The sequence below is a fragment of the Lepidothrix coronata genome, unplaced genomic scaffold (genome assembly GCF_001604755.1).
Source record: "Lepidothrix coronata isolate B3197 unplaced genomic scaffold, Lepidothrix_coronata-1.0 Scaffold22, whole genome shotgun sequence".
Lineage (NCBI taxonomy): Eukaryota > Metazoa > Chordata > Aves > Passeriformes > Pipridae > Lepidothrix > Lepidothrix coronata.
The window spans coordinates 5,875,732-5,895,332 of NW_016690202.1; the positions used below are offsets into that span (position 1 = coordinate 5,875,732).

Below are 19,601 nucleotides of genomic sequence, written 5' to 3' on the forward strand. Positions count from 1 at the left end.
TACTATCATAAAGTGATCACAAACATGGGATTAACAGTTAACCATGAAGGATATGAGTCATAAAGCTTTCCTGTCGTGCTTATTTCAGAGGCTGTTTTCTACTGGTATAACATTTGAGAAGAAATGTAAGGTAAGGGATTTCTATCTAAGGATCTATTAAAAACAAACACGACAATAAAACAACAAAAAAAGTACCAGCAAGAAAGGTCTTTGTCTCTGAGAAGGAATTGTTCACAGTTTTGCTATGTGCTCTCAGCTGAATTTAGGAACACTTCAGTACAGATTTCACTGTAGTTTCACTGTAGAAATGAGATCATTTTATCCACTATTCATCTCACTTTTAAGACTACTAAGCAACAAATTTCTCACTTCATTCACTTTTAGGTCACCTTATGCTGCCACATGTCCCTATTTGTCCAGCTTTGCTTTTGGAAAGTAAAGATTGTGACACTGATGACAAATTTCTATGCATCTGCTTGCAAATAGTTTGAAGTTTCTTCATCCCCTATCTTGCTACCCAGAACATCATAGAGAAGATTCTCAGAGCAAAATATAACTACTGCCAGCTGTCTTAAAGACCAAAATTCATTTAAATGTTTTTACAGTAGAGTGTTCTTTTGAATCCTTAGAGCCAGGGCTCCAAGCGAGTGGATCTGCACACACTTCCCAGCAGAGTCACTTTCTGAGCCTTAATGCTTGATCCTGACACTGCTAACAGTGGTTTCTGTCAAGCTAATTCCAGGGACTGCAGAGAAACTGCTGTGTAGTTATAACTGCCTTCATTACACAAGTACGTACATGACCAGTACATCAGCTTCACAAAGAAAGGAAAAAAATCCTGTGAGCTCATTTTAAGATATCTCCTGAAATTTGAAGGTACTTTCCCTTGTATTGAAAACTGATCTTTCGATCTATCAGTACAAATAGACACCATATTAATTTGCCAAATCTTTTTATAGTGCAATCTTTCAAACATCAATAAAGCACACGACACATTTCTGCTAAAAGCAAGCACTCCACATCTTCCCAATGAAAGCATAAAATTAATTCCATGGAAAGAAAGTGACACCACTTCAAAATTAGAGTAACTTAGCTCAAAACCAGAACTATCAAACACAGAGAAATGAAGTCAAACCATTGTCAAGCAGTAGGACTGAGGACTGAGAAGGTCAGCATATTTAGAAAGATCACATACCAGCTGGATGAGGCACATCAGCAGTCATAGGAGCGGTGGTACAATTTCTTGGAATCCTATGACTCAGCAAGGTTATTTGCGTTGGCATAAGATTGTATTTTTTAACAATTTGTATTTTTTACTTGTCTTGTGCTACCGTCGCATGTGTTTCACTGTTGTGAAACAAAGAGAGGCCTTGTCCTCTGTTTTGTTGATGTGCACACAATTTTTCTTGGGTTTACGTAAATTAATAAAATCTATGTTGAATAGTAGAACAAACAGATGCTTGCAGCTGCTCTGCTGCTGGAAACATGCCTCTTGCTAATTTCACTTTTTGCTTTCAGAATGGTATTAAAGTAACTCATTGGCCAGCATCAGCTTACAGGGGACTTTTGTTCTTTGTTATGGATGCTTTAAAGTTGTTTTATAGAACAAAGAGACCCTGGAGTTCAAAAACACCTGAAGAGAGTCTTCCTGACATTCTTGAGAGTATTCTAGAAGCCCATGACCCCAAGGGAACAGGCAGGTATGGGGCCTGGATCCTTCAGCAAATGCAGAGCCTAAGCAGAACCCACTGTTATTTTTATCAGTGCTCTCCTCTTGCTGCAGGCACAAGCATGGGATAAAGCCTCATGGTTGTTTCACTCAACCTATTGCATTTTAGACAGCAGGTCTTACTGTTTCAACATGTTATTCCATAACAAAATTTACTTACTTTTGCTGAAGAGGAGTTATGCTCATCAACATCCCTGAGTTTTCCTCGGCTTCTAACCTTGTAGTACCACAAGTAAATCACAGAAGATGGCTTTGTTACTTCTAGAGTTGCTTGATGGTGACAACCTTATAGAAAGACAGTGAGTCCAGAAGGTAATCTGGGCAATGTGCCCTTCCAATGTATCCTCACTTAGAAAATGCAGACCCACAAAGGGGGTCATCTTTGCTCTGAATCAAGTCTGGGGCATAACTTGATCCTGCTTTTCAATTTTTTTTTTTCAAGATATGGCATGCCTATATCACAATTATACTGTGCAGGTAATTCATTAAGAATGCAACCTCTCAGAGAAATGTAGTATCCTTTTTCACTCTTTTGTTGTTTCTGGAGTGTCTTTGCACCCCATTAGATTTTGTTACTGCAAAAGATGCATGTTTGGAATTCCCAGGTAAAATTTCCAGGATTAATTACTGGAGGCTGGAAGGAGACTCAGCGAAGCAAAGAACCTCTCGATTCTTGCATATAAAATACAACCCTATATCAACAAGACTTTACACACTTAGGCAGGCTAAATGATGTACAAACAGGTGACACACTTTTTCATCAAGTTCTCCATCACCTTTGTTGAGAAGTAAAAGCCTATTTCTGGAGTTCATGAAATGTTGTACAGAAAACATATGTTATCCCAGACGTCTGGGTGAACTATTAACGTGCCATCATGTCAGGTGCTCTTTGTCCCCTTTTTCTCTCACCCACTTCTGATAATTAGTTGAAACTCAGCATTCAAGAATACTTCCTTTGTTAAATGCCTGTGGAATGAGGTAAGGCTACAGGATTAATTCCAACATTTTAGAGACCCACACATAGTTTAGAAGTAGCAGCTCTGAGAAGTAAAAGAAGCAGATTTTTTTACTTTTTCTCTCCTTTCCACCAAAACCCAAGTATATGAAATTTAGATGAGCTCTTAGTGTGGCTCTTACTAGGCTTGATTTGGTATTCATGTTCATTACATATTTTTTCACTATAGATTTTAGGAGAATCACTCCTTGTTCACTTCAGTGCAAACAGGGCCTGAATTAATGTTGACATTTCTATGTCACTCTTTTATAGACTTTTCTACTATCCCCCACTCCAACAAAAAACTGGAAGAGAGGATGATAGAGGTTCTTCTTGATTTGGGGTGAGATTTTCTCTACTTTCCATATAGAGTGGCCTTGACAAATGACTCTCAGGCTATTCAGTAACTACCACAGAAATACCAAGGAAGACTACATACCTGGTATAAAAAAAAATGCAGGAGGAATAAAAGAATAGGAACTAGTGAATGCAAAATTCTCCTTTGTGGTATAGTTTGTGCAGCTGGCTATGTCAGAGAAGAGCGGATGTACAACTCTGCTATGCCAAAATGGTAGTAGATGGCAACTTGCTATTAACAGGTACATATAGTAAAGTGCCATTGAGAACCTGCTCAAGGGTTTACACGGAATTGGAATAAGGCTCTCAAGCAAAGCAAGCATAAAGGTAAGACAAAGTTAGAAGGTAAAACCCCACCACTGGGAGGTTTTCCAGGTTATAAGCAACCTAAGTCTTCCAGTAAGTAGTGGTTTCTATTTCTAATGATGTTTGCGATGGCTTGACCTAGACTGAAAATATGTAACTGATAGTCCTACAAGTATTACTGGCAACTACAACTCCAAATTAAGGTTAATGGTGCAGTCTCATCTTGTTTAGGAAACAGCCTTGAGATCTTTGAAAGAAAAAAGCTTTTATCAGCTCCTCTGTGTCCCTGCCATGTCTCTGTACATATATACCTCATACAGTTTAGAGGTATATTGTATTATGTTGTACTATGACTGTTCTTATTCTTCCCTTTTCAAGTCATGTTTCCTTCAGTGATCTGTTTCCTGAACATATTTCTGACTTCTTTTTTTGCTTTTGAACCCAAAATTCAATTCAAATTTAGACTTCAGTATGATTCTCAAGCAAGACATACAACTTAGGGCAACATTCAGTTACCCTACTTACCTTTTTCTGCAAGCAAATAGGGGTGAGTTTACCCTCATTTACATTTGAGCAGCCCTAAAATGAGTAAAAGGTTTAGTGTTCTTTGTCAGGAAGATCTTCTGAACAACAGAGGAGAAAAGATAGCAAAGAAAAGAGAACAGCAGAAGAGAAAAAGTACTTTCCCCCTCTCCTTTCTTAGTATTGATTCTATAAAAGAATATCCTAAAGCCATGTTAGACTACCCAATGGGAATTAATTTGATGCAATCTGTTGCATTCATTGGGAAAAAAATCCAAATACTAGGTTTCTGCTTCAGTTTTTCTCTAGTACAGGTGGACAGAATTACATCCAGCACCTTTGGTGTTGTGCAGTAACCAAGCCCAGTGTGAAATGCAGCTGGCCAGCTGCTTGAGGATCTTTCCTGGGGTGGGATTCTCAGGCAGCAAAGAGCCACCAAAATCACTGATCTTTGCAGAAAGAATGTTTGGGAGATACACAGGTTGTGGTCAGCCCTCGGCCACGGTGGTCTCCAGTTGCTTCAGTAAACCTTTTGCCATCAGAGTGCTCCAGTTTGCATGACCAGCAGACCCAAGAGTGGTGATCCCTTGGTCCAAAGGAGCATGAAGATCACTTTTAGTTACCATTTCCCTTAAGGTTATTGTTTCTCTGCTGACACTGTTCATTGTATTCGATGACTTGACCAGTAGTCTTGCAAAAGGCCATAATTCATACAGTGAAAGTAACAACTCCATCAGTAAGGCATGAAAAACTCATCAGACCAAACGATTTGGCTTCAGCTGTTCCTGTATCATAAATGTCCTGTTGGAGGTCACATAGTGATGTAAAAAGAAGGACAGTGGGACTGGCATGATCAATTCTTTTAGTCCTTTGAGCCATTGAGCATAGCCTCATTGATTGTCATGTTGGGGTTAGGGATCAAAGAAGAAAGTTTAAAGTAATGAAGCTACTGTTACATGAGTTCCTTTTAGCTAAATACAACTGCCTCCACCTTTATTCAAAGTAGGTTTGCTCAGCAAAACCTACTGTGTACAGCAAGAAGTTTCAATGAAGAAGGCCCACCAACATGAAAAGCCCAACAGCCAGCAAAAATTCTGCACCTAACAGTCTCTACAGTGAAACAGGCTCTTGAATAATTGAGATGCACAACAGCAAGAAGTAAAAAAAAGTATAGCAACAAGTAAGAGTACCACAGTGGATTTGAGTGCCATTCTTTCCTTTTCTATTCAACTTTTAAGCAACATTTCCATTAATTGGGTAAACTTACCCTATTATACACATTGGTTCAGCTTTGGCTGGAGTAATTCTGATTGAGTAAATCTGCACAATTCTGTTTTGTGCAGATTGTATTTTAGTAGGTTCCCCAAAATTAAAAATTTGAATACAGTTTCTATTCTGTACATATCTAGATGACAAAACTGCTCCCCTATTCAGTGCTTTTGTGGACTGTCCTAACAAAGTCACAAAAGAGAAAATTGGCATTGGAACTCTACAACATTCTCTGGCTTCTACAGAAGGGTTGGCAAAAAATGTGGCCTCCTAAGATTTTAAACTTCCAGAGTAAAAATTTTTTTGAGAAATATTCTGATTCCTCATTGGTTCGAAAGTCAAATTGATCATGAATAAAGGTTTAGTGCAATAATGGTGCCATCTAACACTATTGCCACTTCTTTGATGTATAAGCTGGTCCAGTTAAACTGCTTTAACTTTTCTCACTCAGTACTACTAATTTAACTTCCATTAAAGCAAAGTATCCTTCCTCTTTCTCCAGCCCAAGACAGGTACAGCTTAATTACAACTGTGTGCTATGCTAAGTGATGGGTTAACAGGTGAAATCACAATGGTGCCAGTCTAGTTGTGATTGTAAATATATCAGCCACAGTTGCAGCAGCAACTTTGGGGTTTGTTTTTCCAACAGATTTAAGCTGGAATTTTCAGGAAATGAGGCCAGGTCACCCTGCTTTTCATGAGCTTAATCAACCTCACTGTGTCCATTCCTGGAATAGCTGAAGCTGTCTGATTTACATGCAGCCAAGCTTGGAATGTGGCCACCGACTGGCAGGTTCAAGTACATTTTTGGTCAAAAGGGGAAGATCTTTTATATTGAGGAAATGGTTATATTTTCTTTTGTCTACCTAGATTTACTTGTAATGCTTTATTCTGTGTACCTAGTTGCAGCCATGCATAAGGTTTGCATTTTCTAGTTATAATTATAACAAAGGCATGTTGGAACTTTTAACTAGACACATAGAAAGGCATTCTTTGTTACAGTTCACTGAATTAACCCATCTCATTCGTGAATCATTAATGATACTGACTGCTGGGTAAATTTACTTTGGTTGTAAATCTATAAATGGCATGGGAAGATGTGCTAGAATGATTTTTCATACTTAGCTTTTAAATGAGAATATTAAAGTTTCAAGGAAGGTAGAGAAAAGATACACCGCAACCTTAAAAAGTTAACAGTTTTCATTCTGTAAGATTAATTCCACCATTCTGTTTCTTGTGGTTGTATATTGCAGCGAGTGAGTATATACAGACATACAGAAGTCGTCCACTTTAAGACTGTCCATTATGGGAGAGACTTTTTAAAACTGCTTCTTGAGGCAGCTTATTTACAGTGGACAACAGACACAGTTTAAAAATCAGGTAATTCAAAACACATGTGATGTTATTTGGAGTTATTAAGTGATCCAAGGTAGGAAACAGCAAGTCTGAATATGAAGAAGCATTTTCCTGAGAATCACAGCTGAGGAAAATGGACAGTTGTGTTTTCATTTAGACATCCTCACTCTTAACTTCAAATACAAGGTGTCATGTAATTAGTATAATTAGGATATATGAATAGATTAATATTCAGAATGGAATAATTATGTTTATTATTTTCTTCTCTTATTGAAGGACATAGGTATATATCAAGATTTATTGAAATATTTTCCATTAGGACAGAGCTGGTATAAATTCAGGAATACATTGTGGCTTTAGCACAGCTGCATGGGAGAATTCCTCTAACTAAATACATGCAAAAATTTTCATCTTGTGAGACTTTCTTATGTTTCAAAATTTTTTTTCCCCTAAAATAGGAAACCCCAAACACAAACACTTTATCAAGGAAAAATTCAGACAACCTTCATGCAGAAATTATGTTCTTCAGGGGAATATACCTGTCACATAACTTTTTTACTACATTTCACTGTTTTGCTATAGGATAGTTTGCTGGACATCATGAAAAAGTGCTGTACCTCAGGCACACAAAAAAAGCACATGGCTTTGAAGTATTTTGAACCATGTTACTCTCCATTGCATAGGGAACTTGTAGACTTCTCATTTGAAGAGCTCTCTCTCTCCATCAAAAAAGAAAAACTGAATTCTGAAACACTTCAATTCAGCAACTCTCAGTTCTTTATGGTTGCTTGCAGGATTCACTAACAATATTTGCTAAACCATGGGGCAAGTTTCCTACAGCAACTAAGATACAGTGCAAATAAGATCACGCTGGGCAAAGTTTATTTTTAGTAAAGCTCTACAAAGCTCACATGTACACCTGTCAGTGATTGTGGCCTTAACAGTTTTTATCTGCTCATGGTTGACCCAGAGCCAGCCATGCTAATTTCACAGTAAAATCAGCTAGGACCATTATTTTCAAAGGTCTGTTTGCAATGCTAACACAGCATTCCTCTGAGCTTAGTTAATTTATTAATTTGTGTTTTTTCCTTAGATTTCTAGTCCAATTTATGCATATGGTAGAAGGTAACCTCTTATTTCCTAAGCATGTTGGATTCTTAGGATGTGTTTTGGACAATATGGACATAAACATGCATCAACTTCTGTCTCTATCTTTTGTTTGTATTTTGTCTAATGCAGAGTTTAAAAAAATGTTCTTTTTCATACATTAAATACTCTGAAATAGTGTAATTGTTTGAGTATGTTAGAAACAATAATCAGACAAAAAAGCAAAATGCCTTTATATGTTTTACTGTTGAACCACACGAACAAAGAAACCAATTAAAAATCAAAAATGATCACAACACAAAAATGTAATTAAATTTTCTTCTTTTATTTGTGTCTCCACCCAGGGTGTAAACACCCACTGAGGCATTCATTTATCTGTATCTCTATCTCTAGCCTCCACTATAACAATAATTAAATCCAGACTTAAAAATCTAACCGTAGAGTTTTTTAGAAGAAATCTCTGAGGGGTTTTTTTCCCCATTTCTGTTTCTAATTATACGAACTATGCAAACACTGGTAGTTCTATGGTGAAGGACAATGACTGGAGCAGTCTTCTTTAAAGGTATCTCTCAACAAGATATTCTACAGGTAATATAACGGAGTTACAGTTTTCAGGTTTTATTTTGTACCATCCACATACACATTTCACTTTACTTTTTACATAAAACAGAACTTTATCAAACAGGACAAAAATAACTTATGATTGTATGAAAAGTAACTGTAAAAAAATCATAAAATTATACATACTAGTAGAGCAAAAAGTGTAACTAATTCTTTTGATTTTTTTTTCATGACATGCAACAGGTATTTCTTTAGAGCAACTATCAGCCAGATATACAGTATGGCAAATTAAGATCATATGTGTATATGTAAGTGTGTATAAATATGTAGATTACTCTGTAAGGTTTAGGAAAAACATAATCCCACTTTCTCTCCTTACCAAAGTGCTTTGTGTAAAAAATATTACACAAGATGCTGCTTTCTGTACAGAATAAAAGGATTTTTTTTTCTTAAATATAAGCCCCCTCAGCTAATTTTAAATGGTAATTTTCATTTGCTTTACCTGCTTCTAGAAAATATATATTAGAAAAACCCAAACCAACAAAACAAACTAACAACAAAATTCCATACAAAGAACAAAAAAGTGCTGTTTAAAAAAGTCTGCTATAAAATTACACAAGGAAAACAGGGAATAAACAGTTAAAATATAATTTTTATACTCATTCACACCTCTTCAAAGAAAGCTGAAAACAAAATACAATGTGACAGATTGACAGATGGTTTTAGCACTGCAATACTTCAGCACCTGGTATTATTAAACCATAATGCTTATATGCTTGTGTGTATATATACATAGAAAGGGAGATCCAAATAAACACATACACTCATACACTCCCACATGTACATATGCACTTTCAAACTGTATTTTAAACTCCAGTGTAGATCCATTTCTAATGCAGATATAAATAGATCATTGAGTCTGAAAACAAGTGAATTGTATAAAAGAATGATTGTAAATAATTTCATGCTAATATTGTTTCATGTCCATAGTCTAAAATAACTTCATTTTCTAGATATGAATCCCTTTAGAAAGTTAACAATCCAGCAAGTAGAATAACAACATAAAAATCACTAAGGCACAAGTATTTGAATATAACTCAGTAACTGGCATTACTTTATGCATTTTCTCAAGCACCTTTTTCATTGTAACATGTGACAAACACAATTCCCTAATTAAATATCTAAAATACTTGAGATAAAATCAGTGATTAAGTTGATGCCCTGAAGTCAGTCTGGTTTCAAAGAGAATAATGAAATAATTGTGACAAATCCTCTCTGTCTCTGAAAGAGAAGTAAACATAGGCATACCTTTTTACAGACTGGTAGCCCACTCTCATGTCCTTGATGTAACTATACTCTGACTCCTTCTTTTTAGGATTAAGGCTCATGGAAAGCTGTGAATATATATATATATAATATATGTGCGAAATAATGAACTAACAACTTGCAGAAGTTTCCTTTTTTAAATGAAGCCCCAAATTATGAATGCCCTTTTTGAATTCTGTACCCCCGCTTTTCCTTTGGTCAGGAAGTTTCAAAATGTAAAATCCCCCACTCTACTGAACAGCTTGTACATTCAGATACTAGAAAAATATTTCAAAAGGTTTAAAAGTCAGGGTATTACAGATCTGAAGACAGCAACAGTATTTCAGTTTTGTGCACAGCAATGGACAAATTCTGAACAACCATGTGGTTAAAAGAACCTTGAAGGATTTGTATGTACAAAGTATGTATGTACACATGTATGTACACACATACGTCCACACTGAGCCTGATTCTGCTCTTGCTGACTTTGGTGGAACAAAACACAGTCCCAGACATTTGAAATTGAAGTGTTCATTGTGACTAATTATTCCTGCTGAATCAACTTATGCTTGTGCAGTGAATGCATAATGGGCTTTAAGATAGCACAAAATTAAAGCTTAATTAAAAAGTGAAACTTGTGGTCAATGCACTGGGCCAGATCATACGCTAATGCAAAAGGACTGTGTGTGTATAGCTGTAAGGGATGCCTGATGTCATTTAACCGAATGCAAACCGCATATTATAACATGTGGACCTATTATTGCAAGCTGGAGCAGGGGGACACCTTCACCTGTGATGTGAGAAGCAGAATAAAAGGGGGAAGAACTTAGCACAGAGATATCTGTATTTTAGTCACACTACTTCTTATTGTACTTCATTTATGTGCATGGTTTATCCATATATTCTACACATTAATTGGACGAAAATCTCTCCATTAAACATTTAAGCACATACACCTGCACATAAGAATATATTTAATGAATAAAAACCTCAAAAGATTGCCAGTATTTATAAACATCTGGACATAAATTCACCTATTCAACATAATAGCAAATTATGAATCTGAGCCAAATGCACTGAAAAACTCAAAAAATTTTTGCAGAAAAAAAAGAGTTTCTATAAACAATTTTTTAATGTTCATCTTTCCAGAAGACTGATTTCAGAAGCATAGTTGCAGTCTAGCCTGTAAGAACAAACTGAACTTCTGTCCTTACTATATCAGGTCATGAGAACGTTAAGATGCACACTACACAGTTAAGAAGTCTACAAAATAGATGAACAGGAATTAATCACCTAAAAACTCAGTTCTGCATAATGTAAGAGTTGTTTCCAAGGTATACAGGATCACAGTGATGGCATGTCTTCACTGCAAAATACTGGATTTAACTCATAATCTTGGTACCTTTCATGAAGGGCAACCATATTTGCTTTCATCCTGGACTAAATTCAAGGGCTAGAGCCTGACACTGAGTTGAAAAATCAAAACCACCAAACCAGTTCAGCATTACCTCTAAGTAAGCACAGGGAACACAGCACACTTAAGAGTAGTTCTTTCTGAAAATGTGTTATAGAAAATATTAGGGCAATAAAAATTTAATTGAATCAATACAAATTGTTTTTTTAAAAAATCTGTAGAATTGAAGGAAGAATCTTTCCTACGCAGTATTTTAAACCTCCCTACAGAATACTATAGCACGTACAGCAATAAAGCTCTACAATATAATTAAAAAGCAACAGAAAGTTAAAATGTACTTATTCTTATCTGGCATCTGTGCTAAATAGAGACAAAGTCTATGTAAATTCTCATGTGTTTAACCCTTCTTATTCATGCTTAAAAGCATTGGGTTGGAATGAATATTGGAAAAACAGCAATAGCCATATTGTATGGCTTAAAATACAGAGGGAAGGAAGAGACACATAACTCGAGGCCTGTAAGAAATCCAGTACCAATGATCTTTGACTCCAAAAAGAAACCACATCACCACGTCCAATGGGGAGTGCAAACTTATACGTCTAATTTCCCTCCTTTCTGGATACTGGTGTGTGTTTAACTTCAGAAGCATCACATGCAAACAGGTTGTGCAAAAAGCTGTATGCCTTTGAAATGGTTTGTAGTATGCTCTAGTTTTACTTCTTTTCCTCTTTTGAAAAACGTATTTTCTAAAGCTTTGTTCTTCAGTAAGTGCACCCATTCAGCTTGAAAGGATTGCAGCTAACAAGCAGTTTTCTTATTTGGTCTCTGAATTCCCTTTGAGAAATTGCAAAGGAGAAATAATAAAAAAATAGAGTTGCTGTGCCACAGATGAGAAGAAAAGAAACAATTGCTAAGGTTTTGGCAAAGCTTGCTTTCTCCAAACATTCCCCTTCTCAGTTGGAGCTTGATTAAATGAAGAATGCTCAGTGATTGCTTTTTTCCTCTCCATTATGTATGTATATCCAGTCGTATCCCCATACATACATGGCAGTTTCATGGAGAGAAACATTTTGTGGAGAAATACAAGAAGGGCAAGTTGAAATGGAATGAAGTTCTTGTAACTAGATTTATATTACTTTAGCCTTCAGTGTACACGGAAGAAAGCTGGCTAGAACGATGATCCACTCCATTTACTTGTAGGAAACTGCTGTCCTCTGGCATGCTGGAAGCTGAATCACCAAAGATACCTATGGACCCTGCTGGAAAGTCATACACCAGGGAAAAAACCCAAAAACCAGTTAATTAACAAGGATAGCTATATCATGGAATATGTCCTAATACTTATACATAGATCTGGAAATGGTTTTAAATCAAATACACAAACAAAACAAACAAGCCAACATAGGTTTGAAATTAATTACATAACTTACTGCTTACCAAGGGAGGAATTTTCAGTTCTGTCAGAATCGAGTCTGATGTATAGCAGATTTCATCACAACTAACACTTCTCCATATAATGGGTGTTAAAATTGTGATAATTTTAAAAATAAACTTCATGCTTACTTAACAAATTTCATCATACTGAACTCATGATAAAAGACAATAAAATATTGTAGAACAAACTGCTGTAAAGCAGACCCTGGCACAGAAATTACAACCTTCTACAAGCAATGGTAGTAAACACGAGAGTAACTGTTTGCATAAAAACTGCCATCTTTTGGATAACAGGTTTACACACTGTGAGATGCCTCTTTGAAATTACAGGTGCATTGGCTTTGCAATGCACTACTGAAGGACCAAGGATGTAAAAGGGATTTCAAAGAACAATAAATGTTAAGTGAATTCATCCTGTGTGGAAGGACAGTAAAAGACTTGGTGCTTAGTTGTGCTTAGGCCTTAAGATCAGGCTCACTGTCTTGTACTGATCCTTGCACAGAGGGAACTTTCTCCTTTCCAGAGCAGCATACAAGCCCCTGAGGTGTTTTTCATCTGGGCAGAGACTAAGTTAAGTGCACACAGAAAGCGCACACCCAGGCAGTTCTTGTCATGGAAATGTGAAAAAATTAAATTCAAGACTGATAAAACCCAAACATACACAAAGCAAAATCAGTGGTTTGAATCATCTCAGGTCCCTGCCACAACACACGCAGTGAAGTGGAGTGGCTGCACAAATATCACACAGGGCTCAATGGACTGCATTTCAAAGCAAATACACAAGCTAGAGAGTGTTTGACCCCCACAGGTTAGAACCTTGAGAAGCCCTCAACAGAGTACAGTTTACACACAAGCCAATTGTTGCTGTCACCTATGGTGACTGCCTGCCTCCCCATGCCAACCACTCCACAAAGGTCTGAAAACCATCTCCTCTTTTTGAGTCAAAGAGTCAAGTCTGTCATGAGACATCCCAGGCACATACACTCACACAGCTCAAGCAGCTCAACGTTCACAAACTGTACACAGTCATCCACGAAGTCACCAGTTGTCATTTACCTGTGATACCAGAATGACCTGAAAAAGTTCGATGGAAAAGGCCAAGCCCTGCCTGGCCCGCTGATGTGGGAGCTAAGCAGTCTTCAAAAGGAGGAACCATATTGCAAGAAACACTATGTTGTACATTCTTCTGAGCATCAGCATGATGTGGAGGGCAGAAAGTCTGAAGCTGCCCATAAAAACCTAGAACAAGGAGAAAAAGGCCATCAGTAAAAGACCTGGACAGAGATCCAAAGGATAGTATTTGGAACTGCGGCTGAGAGAATGATAAAAATCTCAACTGCCATAACACCAGGTCTTCAATAATTTTACACAAATAAAGTAGTGTTGATATGAAGCTCCCTAAAACTTCCTCCATTTGCTACCAATTTCAAACACAATCTGCTTTATCTTCTGATATCCTGATTCCAAGCATGACTTGTGAGAGGCACTGACTGTCTAGAAGTTGAAATTTTTCAGGAAATTTCTCCCTGTACTCTGCAATCCTGCTGTCTGAACTGGTTCTCTCCAGAGACCACAGTGGGGATCTGCCTGAAAAATCTAAGAAAATGCTTAATTCAAAATAAAGGAAGATTACCCAAGAAAAGTCTGAGTAACACTTAAGAGTCTGTCACTGATGCCAAGACAACCGGCTGACAGTGGGGACATACGCAGAGACTCTGAAGGGCTGCTAGATGATGGTGGGGCCTGCTTTTTGCATGTACAGGGTGAGAGCCTAACGCACTCATCGGCAGCAATAAGTCCCCAGGGAAGAGAACCAAGACCACTGTGTCACATGGCAGAAAAATCCCCACTAGGGTTTTTTTTCTAAAAGGTTTTTGTTCCTGAAGTGATATTTCAGAGAGGCATATAAGCACTGAGCAAATTCACACTGAAGTCCATGCCAAAGTATGTACTTATATAACAAAAATCACTCTTCTTTGTAGGAGAGGGACACATATGCAGTCTAAGGTGGCACAGACAGATACTCTGCAGTAGGTTGGTCAAAAGATTTTCTCATGGAAGCAAGGTCTTTTCTCCTGCCTAAAGAACTGCTATCTAAGCTTTGGAGATCTTGTTCAGTCTGAAAGAAGGCTTTTATATGTAGAAGATCATTGGGATGCATTTATTTCTGTTTTCTATACTATGGTCTTAAGAGTAAATGTCACAATAAAACCACAAATCAGTATTAGAATATCTGTATTCTTTTCTTTTAAGAAAAACTCTGAATCAAGCTCCTCTCTCCCAGTGCTGTGTCTCCTTGTTCTCACCACTCTCTTTCTCTGCAGAAAGGAAAAACACAGATGGCAACACCATCAAGGTGTTACACAGAAGTTGAAGGCCTTGACAGTCCAAAAATAGGCCCAGGAACAACAGACTCTCTGAAGATTTTATTAGCAAACAACTTACTGCCTAAAGGCTGGTGTGCTATTCTCTTGATAAAGAATATGTTGAGGTAAGTCATACCTGAAAGCCACTGTCAGAAAAACAAACCCTCAACTCTGAAAGCATTTTAAGGAATTTCCTATGACATTACTGTCATCAGAAAAAGCTGTTGTGTACGGCTGTATCATCTAACCAGTCTATTTAATCAATATCCATATTACCAAGTCATTCCAGATGAATTTCCTTCTGGCACAGAAAGATCAATAAGATGAAATAGCAATAAAACATTCCCTAAACCCATCAACATCAGGGGAAAAAGAAGGAAAAGGGGGGAAAAGAAAACACTTTTTAATGCATTTTTTATATAAAAGAAAAAAGAGAAGAGAGGAGAAAGGAGAGAGGAGAGAGAGGAGAGAAGCCCAAAGAAAAATAAAAAGTAGAAGCATGGCTCCTCTTCCACAGCAGGCAAAATATGAAGACTCTTTGTGTGAGACTCTGTGCCCACTCCCAGAGAGGCTGAACACTCACAGATTTCATTGTCTTTCGCAAGAGTTGCCCTAGCTGTGACATGATGGTTTCAATCCTTTTTTTTTTCTTTTAAAGTTTAACCACAGCAAAAGCGAGTCAGACTGTTGGGAATTTACAAGCCATCAATCCTTAAATATTCAGTCTTGATATCTAAGAATCAACTGTGGTAAAATAATAGAAAATTAAAGAAAAAACAATAGCCATCCAAAACTTAATTTTGAAGCTACATTAGCTACATGAAGCTATTGACAGGTTTTGCCTTCTTTAAATATGTTTTCAAAATAAACTGTTTTTCTCAACCAGCAATAAGACACAACGTGCAAGTTTATTGTTGAGTCAGACTAGTTACCAGAAACAACCATTTCAATTTATACGTGAGTGGTCTGAACTAGCTGGCAAGATCCTTCAAGACACATGCTGAAGTGTCCTTTCACATTACTCTGTGCTAATTCTCTATTTATGCCTCTCACAGCATCCTGTTATCAGTGTAGAACAATCTGCCAGTAACTTTGACTACTGCAAGGTCAAATCTGGCAGAAAAAATACTGACCTTGGCGTTGGACTATTGTTGAGTCACATTCTCTCTATTTGGTCATTTCCTGCTTAAGTAAAACATATTGTCCAGCAAAGATTTGACCCAGTAGTACATTAAACTCTAAACAGCAGAAAGCACCAGGAAGTGCACAAAGCACTTATATTGGCTAGAAAATTCCCCCAAAAATTTTTATTATGGAAAGAGAGCACAGAAAAGTAATGCAACTTTCCTAAATACAAGTTCTTTTCATAATTCAGTGTCAATTACCCATCTTATAAGACAGAGAGCTATAAACAAGAATAAAAGCATATGTAGTTCTCTCCCCTCAGTTATTTAGCACTATTCTAAATGTTTTTGTCTGCATCTACAGTGCATCAAGTGGAAGGGTAGAGGTCTTAGAACTGGAGCCCAACATGAAAGCAAAATCTCCTAACTTGGTGTCAGGAGCTCTTTATCCACACAGTGCCATACCCAAGATAATCTCCAATACAGCTCAATGTAGGATAACATGAAACCACGTGCAATTCAGGCCCTAGACCCTGATCATATCTAGCCCATCATTCAAAATTATCTACTAGAGAACTACCTGTAGTATCAGTTTTCTGTGTTTTCATGCAGCACTGGAAAAATAAAAAAAAAGGCAAACAGTTTGGCTAATAAAGTTCCAGCAGCTGAACATTTCTTCTCAGGACTGCAACTCTGGATTGTACAAGTTGGTCTCTTATTAAACTGTTTAAACACACACATGCACAGGGCTATATCAATTGCGTTTCTTTGAATCAGTTACACTACAGCCAAGATCCATGATGTCAAGATACAGAGCAAACAGTTTTTCTTCTGACATGATGGCATTATTTCCTTAGGAAAGTGAAGTATTTTTAAATATGATAAAATAGCTGTACGCTGCAAGAATTGCCTCTAAAAGCAAGAAGCTCTTGTTCTTTATCATACAAAGAGCTTTGTCCTGACAGGTGTTGAATATCTGAAAAGTCCAGGTGGAGAGCCCATCTCAAATTCACACCTGAAACTGTGGTCCATATAAGTTTGGGATAGAGTCCTTCTCCCATTGAACTGATGTGGACAAAGATTTCCTTGCAGATACGTAATGAATGACTGCCACAGTTATAATTTCCATAAGGTAGGAAGTTTCTAATGGATATCCATTCCCTCTTCAGTTATCTCTCTGCCTGGCACAACAAAGAAAGATTATTTTCTCAAGAAAATCATTACAACTGCCATTAAGAAATATACATCATGAGTGAGTAGCCATTACTGCTACGGTATGTAAAAATGACACCTGTCTTTGGCCTGAAATAATTCAAAATAGTGTTCCTCTGCAGTATATTTTTACATGTTCACCAGGCGAACTACACAATACCAAGTAATCATCTGGTACCATCCGGCTGCTAGGAACAAAAGGAAAAGAGAGTAAGAGAGAGATATGAGTCACATACTGTACTAACAGACTGATTTCCAAATGTGAAAAGCTGTTTCCGTTTATTGAAATCTGATTTTTTGTAATTCAAAGATAACTATTAAAGCTATCTATATAGATACACTAGTGTCACTAACTCGTATCAGCTAACAATTTTTTTAAATAAATGGTAACTTTTTTTTAATGAATACTTTGTATGATTTTTTAATTTTTTTCCATTATTCAGCCAGCTCTGAAAATCAGTCTGAAGAGAAAGCTGTAACCCTTTACTAAGATGAATAACAATTACCTAAGGTAAGAATTTTAAGGAAGTCTGAAGGCAGAGTCCTGAAGGCTACTTCCCAGAGTCTTTCAAAAGCAAAGGTGTCTTAAAAATATCGGTGCCAGCCTCTGAAGCACCTAATTTGAAGCCCTGCAACAGTGACAAACAACTAATGTCAGCAATGAAGATTCTTCCTTCTTACCCTGGATCTGGAGGGTATTTGGTTGAGAAAAAGAGCTTTCTGCTGGCTGGTATGTCTTTGGAGGCAGTCCTGCAGGCTGTTGAAGCTGGGGAGGTTGTGGAGTCTGTCTCTGCAACATGGGATGTGGAACAGACATTCTCTGGTGGCTGATGTGATGAGGAGAAGGAGCTGGAGCAACAAACCTATGAGTTCAAAACCACAAAACTGTAAAATCTCCAATACATAAGAGCTAAAGATTGTTTCTACTTTATTTAGTTCACTATCATATTTAGCTATTTGCATAGATACAGACTTGATTTAAGAGTGTGCAGCCCACATAAGAGATGATATATTTTTATATCATGACATATCATTAGATTTGACAACTGTGAAATTAACATGCTAAATTGACCCTTATTATGGGAAACTCCTTTTAATCCACTCCTTCTGTGTCTAAGTCTTAATGGGAGGAGATGCCTCATGGGGAACCTAATTTCTTAGGCATTGCCAGCTGTTCATTTTAAGGCTTTATATCAATCAATTTTATCTATCAATAAGTAGCTGTCCTTCCTGAAGGACAATTTGAAGGCAATATAATGTAAATAGAGACAAGTGTTAAATTGCTTCCAGAGTCTGACCAGATCAAAATGTTGATCTGGATTCAAAGTATAAACTTGAAAGCCTCACAGACCAGAAGAACTCTTGAAAATAAACCTGGTGGTGGAGCTGCCACATAGGTTCAGTGGTATGTTTTGCACAGCTCTGTCACTACTGGCACTACAAGGATACACACTACTTTTGAAGGTTTTAAACAAGAGTTTTACGGATTTTACTTTTTTCATGGGCTTTTCTTCTACATTTCCTTAAAACTGCATACCTCAAAGTACACTACAGATAGGTGCTATGATCATTTTTGTGGACAGAAAACCACCCACTAGACCAATGAGGTCTGATTAGTTAATGAAAGCTCAGCCTGGGCTCAGGAATGGCTCTGGGCCACTTTCTCATCCATGAGAGGAGAGATGGAAAGGCCAACAAAAAAGAGCCAGGATATTTCTGCAAGAGGGTGAGTAGAAACTGATGCAGTATTCCTGTCACAGATCAGCCTCTCCATTGCTAAAAGCAAGCTGCAAGTCTGCTGAGAGAGTATCCATCTATCCTTTCCTGTGTGCTCAGTAGCTGCTGCTAGAAGGGATTAGAGCTTGCAGTTAACACAGTCTACCAGTATCCTAAAATGTGGATCTGGTCCTTGTTGTCCTGAGACTAAACCTCAACACACAATATGACTTTAAGCTAGCAAAAAAGAAGAAATGTAAGGAAGCTTTTATTACATCCTGAATACAAGAGAAGGTGCAACTGCAGTAGTGGCACTACAAACCACCTCTGGACAGGGTCATTGAATAGGTTATAACTGCATTTAAATCCAAGTCACCTGAGATCTTTTACGCTGCAGCTCAGAATCTGCATCTGCCACACACATTATCTGCTTCATTTCAACTTCATTTGAAAGCTATTTACTGGTAGTCCATAATCTGTATTTGGAGTGTACCAAGCATCAAGATGAACTGTGGATGATTTTCTACCTACTCAGTTTTCTTTGGGAATCACATTTTTATGCATATTAGATGGCGTTCGAATGGTCTTGGTGCTGAGGTGATATTAACTTCATAAACACATCTTCAGATATGCTATACAGATGGAGGAGATAAAGATGTCACTACTGAATTCGAGTCTTTAATGTGTCAAGTATTTAATTGTTCCAGCTAACTGATGCAGAGTAGACTTAAAGACATACTAAGGAGGAAGGGAACAAAGCATGCATGTGTTTCATCACCATACTAGAGAATAACTTTTTTAAAAAGAGAAATCAGTAGTGATATTGTGA

General features: G+C 37.2%; 1 protein-coding gene across 10 annotated transcripts in view; it reads right to left on the reverse strand.

Annotated features, from left to right (window-relative positions):
* The window catches only part of GLIS3 (GLIS family zinc finger 3), a 175,160-nt gene that overhangs the window by 15,909 nt on the left and 139,650 nt on the right, over positions 1-19,601 (reverse strand). For 3 of the 10 annotated variants that reach the window (XM_017808297.1, XM_017808295.1, XM_017808296.1), the window contains exons 8-10: positions 17,738-17,919; positions 13,411-13,593; positions 7,595-12,194 (exon numbers count right to left, since the gene is read on the reverse strand). In XM_017808297.1, coding sequence (XP_017663786.1) covers positions 12,058-12,194; positions 13,411-13,593; positions 17,738-17,919 — 502 coding nt within the window. In that variant the 3' untranslated portion in view covers positions 7,595-12,057. Of the gene's footprint in view, positions 1-7,594; positions 12,195-13,410; positions 13,594-17,005; positions 17,026-17,737; positions 17,920-19,601 lie in introns of those variants that run through there. The other 7 variants (XR_001873743.1, XM_017808301.1, XM_017808300.1 and 4 more) reach the window with 6 other exon arrangements.